The following is a 9977-nucleotide window of genomic DNA, read 5'->3' as shown; positions in this document are numbered from 1 at the left end:
CAACTGGCTAAAATAACAGCAGCAAGTGGTGGCAGAGATGTTTACCTCCCTCGCTAAGAAAGCGGCCCAGGCTACCTCCTCCTACCCAGCACCCAAGGCAGTTCTCTGTGCAAGCCAGCGTCTTTAAGATGGAAATTCAATACTCTCTCCCTCTCCCATCACCTTCTACCCTTCACTTCCTAACGGAAAAGCAAGAGACATCTGCACCTGCAGCCCTGCTGAGACCCCAGCTGCCAACACTGAAGCCAAGGGGGAGGCCTGGGTTCTTGTCTTCTCGCAGGGGCCCCAGCCTGAATAATGGTAGGCGGAGCCAAGCTAGCTGCTGCTGCTGGGGCTACTCAGTGCTTTTGTAAGGAAAGGACAGAGACTGACTGACATGGAGCAGGGGAAGCATCTGGCTGGCCTCATCCTGGCTATCTCTCTTCTTCAAGGTAAGAGCCCACTAACGGGTCTGGCAGTCTGAAGAAATACTCAAGGGAAGAGGCCATCACCAGGGGTACAAAAATATTGGGATCTCTAACCTTAGCCTACCTCAGCTGTTACGTAAGAATTCAGAGAAGGAAGAGCAAAAATGAAGCCTCTTACTGTTTTCTGCTAGAGAGAAGTAGTGTCCCATGACAGAATTAGGGTCATTGCCTCTTGAGGAATCAAAACATAGGAATTAAGTGCCTGGAGAGGGGACCCGGATGTCTCCATCTTAGGTCTGAATGTAGCCCAAAAGGGCACAGGCCAGGAACATGAAAAGAAAAAGTATATGATTTTTTAACTCAGAGCTGGGGTTAGGTGTAAACCTGTGAAGCATTCACTCACTCAGTTGGTCAGTTCATGAACTGCTCAACAAGTATAAGTGATAGGCTAGGAATATATAATGATAAATAAAAAACCTTCTGTCTTAAAGAACTCATAAAGTAATTGAAGAGATAAGTTTCATTGTTTCCAGATTGAATATAAGGTACAGTATAAGATGCCTGTATGAATATTCAGTTGTAAATATCCAACAGGAAGTGGATGAACTGGGCCAGTGCCTACAGTCTGGACTAGAGATCGTTCTCCACAGAATGGAGGAAGCTAACACCATGAAAATTGTTGAAATCACAATAAGTACCACATGAGATATGAGGAAGGGAGAGCTGAGGAAGAAACTGTGAGGATACCAACTTTTAAGGGGCAATTAGAGAAAAACTATTTTAAGAAAGAGATAAAGGAATGATTAAAAAGCTGGAATAATCAGATAAGTCCAATACCAAGGAAACCAAGGAAGTAGAGAGCTTCCAGAAGGAGAAATTCACTGAGAGTATGTGCCGCGTCCTCTTTCTACCCTACTGCGTGACAAGGTCCGGAGATGGGGACAGAGGCTTCAAGGAATGCATCGTCAAGTACGAGGACGTGGCATGTGTTTAGGGATAATTGGTTTCTTAGAAATGATCCTATTAAGAGGGGGCTATAAGATTTTCTGCTCCGCCTAACCACAGAAATTAACTCCCTGCTACCTTAACAACAAAGTATAATCAAATGCCAAATAAAAAGTATAAAAGTTGTACTCAAATCACAATAAAACGGAACAGTGTCACACCGCCTCTGAGCTGTGTAGTCGACTGTCTCCCGCGCCGACGCCTTGCCCACCTTCGGGGCCCCCTGGATCCTGTCGTGGCTGGACCGCGGCAAGTATGAGATATTAAAGAGCAATCCACTTATATAAGAATATATTTAAAAGTTTAAGTTTGTGGAATTTGGTAAAATAAAGGTCATGGATCATTTATAACAACTTCATTGGGGTTGTGTGAGTAGAAGCGAAATGGAAAGGAGTAGAAAGTAAAGGCAGGCAATAAAGAGATGCAAGTGTAGACTATTCTTTTAAAAAGTTTGGATGAGAAAGGAGGAGAGTTTGAATGGTAAGTAGAGAGGGAAATAGAGTCTAAAAAGAAATTGTTTTGAGTGTGAGAGGAAGTTGAGCATATTTCTAGGCTAAAGGAGAAGATAGTGAGTAAATTGAGATCCTGGAGTTGATGTTGAAAGAACTGAGTCAAGAGTGGTGTCAAGAGCACAGAGAAGAAGGCAGCCTTACCCTCTGAGACTAGAAGAAAGTACAGATGACTTCAGCCATAGATAAGCTTGTAGATGGAAAGGAAGACGAAGGGGAAAGGATCATTATAGTATCTATGTTCTCAATGAACTAAGAGGGAGGCGATGCCACCTGCTGAAACTGAGCTGGGTGATGGTTGAGTGGGGAACTTGGAGAGGACAGTGAGAGCTCAAAATTATTTCTGAGGGGACTGGAGGAAGACAACACAGGTTGAGGGGCAGTGCTAAAAGCCTGTGTGGGGCAGAGAGCACAGAGCTGAGCAATGGAAACTTGAGCTCAGCCACCAATGAGCTGTGTGAACTTAGGCAATGTCTGCTTCCTCTGAGCTCAGTTCTCTTAGCAGTCAACCTAGGAAATTGGGCTATATGAGCTCTCAAGTCCTAAAACAAAATAAGACTCAGATAAGCAAAATTAAAAGATGTCAGCAATCAGTTGGATCCTCTTTCCCACGGAATCTGAGTTAGAATGAGGGTCTTCTTTGTCCTTCTCATGGCAACCAGGTAGTCAAGAGAAGAGCTAGTTTGAAATCTGCTTAACTGCTTTTCTTGCCTTTTTTATTCACTCATTTATTTGTTCATGCATTCATTCAACAAACATAAAACTCCTATCATGTTCCAGGCACTGTGCTAAGTACTATTCATAAATAGTTCAGCCCTGTGTGAAGTTTTAAGACAGTTGATTCCTTCCAACTATTTTCATTATGCTTTGATTTGGATCCATTTTTTCCCTCCAGCCACACTACCTACCTCTGTTGTCCTTTTCCAAGTCTATATCTTCACTCAATAATTCTCTCTCCATCTGGTGAATTCCTAGTCATTCTTCAAAGCCCAGCCAATAGTCACCTTATCTGTTAAAGCTTTCCCTGTCACTCACCCTTGGGCAAAATCAATAGTTTCTATTCCCTTTCACATGTATTCATATAAGTACTAAATAATTATTTATGTTTTATTATGTTAATTACATTATTTTTCCACTTCATTGTAAACTCTTTGGCAGCAACAACTAGTTCTTCATATCACCACCCTTTTCTTTCACACTGCATAATCATATCAAGAACATAATAGTTCTCAGTAAATGTCTGAATTAAACTTAATCAAACTGAATTCCAGTGCTAGAATTCTCTGTCGTACATCTACCATGCAATTCTACTACCCTGAGTTTTGAGACAGATTTGAGGTCAATTGAATAGCTGCTTCTCATAAAACATCCAGGGTTTCTATAAGAAATGGATCACCTAGGCTGAAGATTTTAGAAGTAACTCAGCTCTAAAAGGCTTTAGCTAGTGCACATCCTCTCACTGCCAGGCCTTTAGCTGTTAAAGGGGCAGAACATTCCAGACTGTCCAGGCAATACCCATATATGTACTGCAATACAGTTCTGATGCTAACTCTAGTAGCATCAGACCCCAGAGGTTAAGGGCACAGTCACCAACAAAACTGCCCTCACTTTAAAAGCCAGGCACAACTTCAGGGTCTCCAGAATATCTACACTTCTGACAAACTGGCTACCAATCTGGAGGGTTCTCACAACCACCTCAGGTCTGATAATTTGCTAGAACAACTCACAGAAGTCAGGAAAGCGCTATGCTTACAATTACAGTTTTGTTATAAAAATAAAATCAGGTCTAGCCAATGAAGAGACAGATGGGGTGGAGTCTGGGAGGTTCCTGAACACAGAACTTCTATGCCTTTCCCTGTCAAATCAGAATACATCATCTTCCTGGCACGTTGATGTGTTCACCAAGCACAGAGTTTGGATTGGGATTTCATTACAAGAGCGTGATTGATTGAATCAATGGTCATGTGACCGAACTTGATCTCCAGTGCCCATGCCCTCCCAGAGCTTTAAGTACCAATTTGGTGGTCACATAGTTGGTCTTGACCAGTACTGTCCTGAGTCATGTCATTAGCATAAACTCACATTTGGTCTAAAGGCCCACAAGAATAACAAAGGCAATTCTAGCACTCATGAAATTCCAAAGGTTTAGAAACTCCCTCCCAGGAACCCAGGACAAAGACTAGACAAATTATTTATCATACAACACGCTGAATTCACTTTGGTGATTTAAGCTACAATCCGGGAACATAGATATAGATACAGCTACTCCTGTGGATTAGGATCTCTCTCCATCTTGGCCTCAAATGGCCATATAAATGATATCTCAAGGCATCTGAATGATTCCATTCCAGCTGATCCTCTGTCTCTCTTTTGTCTCTACAGGTATTATTGCCCAATCAGAACAAGGTAGGGAAATGGCTTCTTCCTATGCTCAAACTCTGAGGAAGTTGATGAAAATATGGCTTCCTACAACAGTATTTCTGGAATAATGAGTGATAAATAGTGAATGTCTCTATTTTCAACCAAATCAGTGGCCAGTCATGACCAGCAATTAATTGTCTGGTTCTTGGAGAAGAAACAGGACCCTAGCAGCTAGGCACTACTCAAAATGTTATCCATGAACCAACAGCATTGACATTACCTGGAAGCATGTTAGAAATGCAAAATCTTAGCCTCTCCCCAGAACTATCAAATAGAACATGAAATTCTAACTAAATTCCCATGCAATTCATGTGCATATTAAAGTTCGAGAAGCACTGTTGTAATGGTCTTCTTCTGATATCCTGATCTTTCAGAGGAAAGATCCTTAATGGATCATGGATTTTCCTTTTTCAGGAGAACTTTCAATAACAGTGGATGAGAATCAAGAAGATGGTTCAGTACTTCTGATTTGTAAATCGAAAGATAAAAATATCAAATGGTATAAAGATAGAAAGGAAATAATTTCACTATCTCAAAAAAAAAATAACGATACATGGAATCTGGGAAGTCGTTTGAAGAACCCTCGAGGAACATATTGGTGTTCAACAGCAAACAACAGTTCACAACCACTCCAAGTGTATTATAGAAGTACGTAAGCCCCTTTGGTTTGCTTGTTGTGAAAATTAAGCAGTACTTGGTGCTAGGGATTTCCCGTCCAGAGTGAGTGTGAAAATAGAGGCTAAACAGCGATTTAAGAGCCAGTTCTCTTCATCTTAGCTTGCCTCTTTTTGAATATAACAAGACAGTTCCCCCAGCTTCTTGGAAAAGTATAGCCAGTCCTGAAAGCCTGGTTTACTTTTGGGTAGGCCCTATGGTTTGGAGCAGTCAGCAATTTATATAAACTGAGTTAGGGTGGATAGGGGAGACAGGGGAGCTTACAAGGTGAGCAGCAGTGAGATGTAGAAGGTAACTGAGCATGGAGAAAGGGATCTGATCTTCCTTCTCGTTCACATAGTTCCTGGTAATAAGACCACATGGGCTTCCCCATGACTCCTGGGAGACAGAGAAACATCGAGAAGTATTGCATTCTTAGTCCAATTCACTGGCAATTCCCTTGCCATACAACCTGCAGAAGGATAGCCTGCTGCCCTAGCTAGACAAGGGCATTACTGCTGGTAGGCAGGAGAAAAAGATCCAGAAGAATAACTTTCACACCCTGAAGAATGCTTGTCCCTTCCTTTTCCCACAGTGTGTCAGAGTTGCATTGAGCTGAGTGCAGCCACTGTGTCTGGCTTTGTCTTCGCTGAAATCATCAGCATTTTTCTTCTTGCTGTTGGGGTCTACCTCATTGCTGGACAGGATGGAGTTCACCAATCAAGAGGTAAAAGAATGTCCTTAGATGAGATGAGACCCTCAGCTTTCTTCCTACCAAAATAGACCCAAAAGAAGAGACTAAGCTGGCATGTGTTGCTAATGTGCACAGCTGGGTGAGGCTCTCTGTAGTCAGGAGAAAAGGATACTCTGTTTTCACAGAATATTTACCTGTCTCAAGATTCAAGTTCCTCTGATTTGTCTTCTGTGTTTTTTAAAACTCTATTGAAGTAAAACCTACATACAGAAAAGTGCATGAATCATAAGCATACAGCTTTAAAAAAAAACAAACAAACAAAGCAAACACACCTGTGAATCCAGCGCCCGGTTTAAAAAAGAGAATATTACCAACAACCTAGAAATTCCCCTTGTGGTCACTTCCAGACTCTATCTATCCCAAAAGTGAGCACTATCCTGACTTCTAACAATATTGATTAATTATACCTGGTTTTTTTCCATTTGTAAATGGACTCATACAGTAAGTACTCTTGTGTGTGGCTTCTTTAATCAACAATATGCTTGTAAGATCCACCCATGTTGTTATATGCAGGTGTATTTCACTAATTCTTATTGCTATTTAGTACTCTATTGTGTGATTATAACTCAACTTATTGTCCCTTCTACCTTATGTATGTTATGTATATGTGTGTTTTATTTTTTGTGCAGCTTCAGACAAGCAGACTCTGTTGTCCAATGACCAGCTCTATCAGGTAAGAGGAATAAAAGGGACATTGCTACAATTAGTAGTGATTTAAAATTTTGAAATTGAAGGTGGAGCAGGTTATTTGGAAGATACTACATGGATAAGGAACTGCTTAGGATGTACCAGATGATGGCATAGTTATCCCTTTGGGTAGAATGAATGAAATAAAGAGGGGGATTGAGAGAGAAGAGGTCAGGATCTAGTGAGAAAAACTGAAGAACACACCAAGAGAGACCCACAAACTATCCACAAAGCCTCCATCTTTTTCTCCTCTTTCTGCCCCCAGGAGCACAAAACACCCACTCCAAAGCCTTGCACATAAAAGGCACTCAGTAAATATGCATCAGATTAATTCATTAAGGATGGGAGAAAATGAGTTTATGACTGTGCTCTTTTTTAGCCCCTCAAGGATCGAGAAGATGATCAATACAGCCACCTTCAAGGAAACAAACTGAGGAAGAACTGAGCTCAGGACTCAGAGTAGGTGTGTCCTTCCACACCATATCTAAGACGGAGCTTTTGCATTACCTGCCCTACTAACTGCTGCCAAGTCTATCTCTTTTCTCCAAACAGTTATAAAGATCATGTTGGGGCGGGGTAGGGGTTGACTGTGGAGGCCCATATCAAAAAACATGGCCAGCTATAATTTTCTCGGCCTAAGAAAATATGAAAGCTGTGTGTATCTTTAAATCCTCTCAGAATAGAGTTACTCAGTATTAATCTTAATTCTATATAAGGGCTTCTCATTATACACAGTATTAATATTTTGGACTAGATAATTCTTTGTGGTGAGGGGACTCTCCTGTGCATTGCAAGGTTTTTAGCAGCCTCCCTGGCCTCTAGCCACCAGATGCCAGCAGTACCCCTGTTTTGACAACCAAAAATATCTCCAAATATTGTGTCCCCTCAGGGGTAAAATATCCCCTAGTTAAGAACCACTGACGTATATTAACCTTTCAATCAAGCAATCAATCAATCAATCAGAAGTTCTGATTTAATTAACCTGAAGTTTCAGTCAGGGCCCAAGCCTTATTTGGTTTTCTGAAACAATTGTAACTTTTTTTTTCTTCTTTTTTTTTTTAATGCAGGTGTTCTTTCTACTTAGTTTTCAGAAACAAAGTGGTATATTTTGGAGCACTCCTAGCAGAGAAACTTTCAGGCCTAAATCTAGACTCAAAGTTCCCAGAGGTGACAAATGGAGAAGAAAGTCCACCAGAGCAAATTTGGGGTTTTCTCAAAATAAAATAAAAGTAAAAAATATGTATGGTGTTTCAGGAGTGCCACCTATTGGGAGGTAATAGTTTTGTAAAAGAAAAATGAAAAGATCAATAACTCCATTTGAATATTTTTTTTTACATTTTACTTTTTATTTACTTTTTGCATGTCATAATTCACATGGGTCAAATATGCACTGAAAGATCTCCCTCCACCTACATTCCCAGTTGCCCTTTCCAGAGGCAAACAATATGCTGTTCTTTATATATCCTCATAAGACATATAATGTATCATATATCAGAGGTATTCTAGGCATACATAAGCAAATTCTTAAGTATACATTTTTCTTCCTTCCCCTTTCTCACACAAGTGGTATCATACTATATATCTTGTACTTTTCACCTAATGAAACTTGAACATGTTATTTTATACCAGTATATAAATTGGTTCCAATCTGTTGCTCTTAACAATGCTGCAATGACTAATATTGTATAAATGTCATTTTTTAAAATAATTGTACTGAGGTATAATTTATATGCTATAAAATGCATTCATTTTAAGTGATTTCACCTGTCCTCGGTAATTTTTAGCAAATTTACCCATTTTACAACCATCACCATAACTCACTTTTAGAACATTCCCATAACTCTCTTAAGATCCCTAATGCCGTCAGCTCCCTGTTCCCACCCTCAGCCCCAGGCAACCACTAATCTCTTCTGCCTCTTTAGATTTGCCTTTTCTGAACAGTCATGTAAATGGAATCATACAGTATGCTGCTCTACACATTATCATGCAAGTCTTCCTGTGGACACATTTTGTCATTTCTCTAGGGTTGATACCTAGGAGTATCAACAGTATTGCTGAATTGTATGGTAAATTTATAATTAACTTTTTAAGAAACTGCCTGTTTTTCAAAACATCTGTACCATTTTATATTCCTACCAGTAATGGGCGAGACTTCCTGTTTCTCTACATTCTCACTGATATTTGTTACTATTATTTTATTTTTAGTATAGCCATTCCAGTAGGTATAAAATGATATCTTATTATGACTTTCATTTGCATTTCCCTACTGACTAATGATATTGAACATCTTTTCACATGCTTGTGAGCCATTTTCATATCTTTAGTGAAATGTCTATACAAATCTTTTTTTTAATTGGGTTGTCTTATTACTTTTTGTTGTTTGTTGAATTGTAGAAGTTCTTACCTATTTTGAATACAAGTCCTCTAGCAAATATATGATTTACAAATATATCTACTGATCTGTGGCTTGTCTCTTCATTTTTTTAGTGGTATCTTTTGAACTGTAAAAGTTTTTTATTTTGATGAAGTTCATTTTATCCATTTTTTCTTTCATGGATTGTGCTTTTGGTGTCATACCTAAAATATCTTTGCCAAACTCAAAGTCACAAAGATGTTGCCTGTGCCTTCTTTTTATACTTTTTAAAGTTTTATAGTTTTAGTTCTAACAATAAATGAGATTATGAATATGCTTAAGACTATTTGTAACAAATACAAATAAACGGAATTACTGGGCCATAATGTATTTTTAAATTGATTTTTTAAATTTATTTATTTAAATGTTTCAAGTATACAGTACATTGGTTAGATATTTATATAGTTTATAAAATCATTCCTTTAATTGCTCTTCCTCTCCTCTGGCTCTCCACCTAGCCATCTCTTCACCCTATCCCCCCAGCTCCTAAACCCCCATCTCTTCTGTCCACTATATTTGCGAGTCTGTTTTTGATTAGTTTGTTCTTTTTGTTCCTTAGATTCTGCATATAAGTGAAGTCATATGGTATTTCTCTTTCTCTGTCTGACTTATTTCACTCAGTATAATAACCTCTAGGTTCATCCATGTCATTGCAAATGGTAGGATTTCATTTTTTTAATGGCTGAGTAATATTCCATTGTATATATGAATCATAATTTCTTTATCCAGTCGTCTGTTGATGGGCATTTAGGTTGCTTCCTTATCTTGGCTATTGTAAATTGTGCTGCCATGAATATTGGAGTGCATAGATCTTTACGAATTATTGTTTTGGTTTTCTTTGGATAAATACCAAGAAGTACAATTGCTAGGTCAAAAAGTATATCCATGTTTAATTTTTTGAGAAACCTCCAGACTGTTTTCCATAGCGGCTGTACCAATTTGCAATCCCACCAACAATGTAAGAGGGTTCCCTTTTCTCCACATCCTCACCAACACTTGTTGTTTTTTGATTTATTGATGATAGCTATTCTGACAGGTGTGAAGTGATGTATCACTGTGGCTTTAATTTGCATTTCTCTGATGGTCAGCAACCTTGAGCATCTTTTCATATATCTGTTAGCCATCTG

General features: G+C 39.1%; 1 protein-coding gene across 2 annotated transcripts; it reads left to right on the top strand.

The window, feature by feature from the left end:
• Window positions 1-345: 345 nt before the first annotated feature.
• CD3G (CD3g molecule) lies at window positions 346-7757 on the top strand. Of its 2 annotated transcripts, none has more exons than XM_015590104.1 (7): window positions 346-431; window positions 4304-4327; window positions 4757-4990; window positions 5592-5723; window positions 6380-6423; window positions 6817-6896; window positions 7505-7757. In XM_015590104.1, exons 1-6 carry the CDS (start codon window positions 377-379, stop codon window positions 6880-6882), a joined length of 555 nt encoding a protein of 184 aa, XP_015445590.1. In that variant the 5' UTR covers window positions 346-376; the 3' UTR covers window positions 6883-6896; window positions 7505-7757. The 2 variants fall into 2 exon arrangements, with proteins under 2 accessions (XP_015445590.1, XP_006912821.1); XM_006912759.1 differs by having other exon boundaries at window positions 6817-6900.
• The last annotated feature ends 2220 nt before the right edge of the window (window positions 7758-9977 follow it).

Source organism: Pteropus alecto, unplaced genomic scaffold (genome assembly GCF_000325575.1).
Source record: "Pteropus alecto unplaced genomic scaffold, ASM32557v1 scaffold224, whole genome shotgun sequence".
NCBI lineage: Eukaryota > Metazoa > Chordata > Mammalia > Chiroptera > Pteropodidae > Pteropus > Pteropus alecto.
Note: the sequence above shows the minus strand (reverse complement) of the source record. Positions and strands in the feature narration are given on the sequence as shown.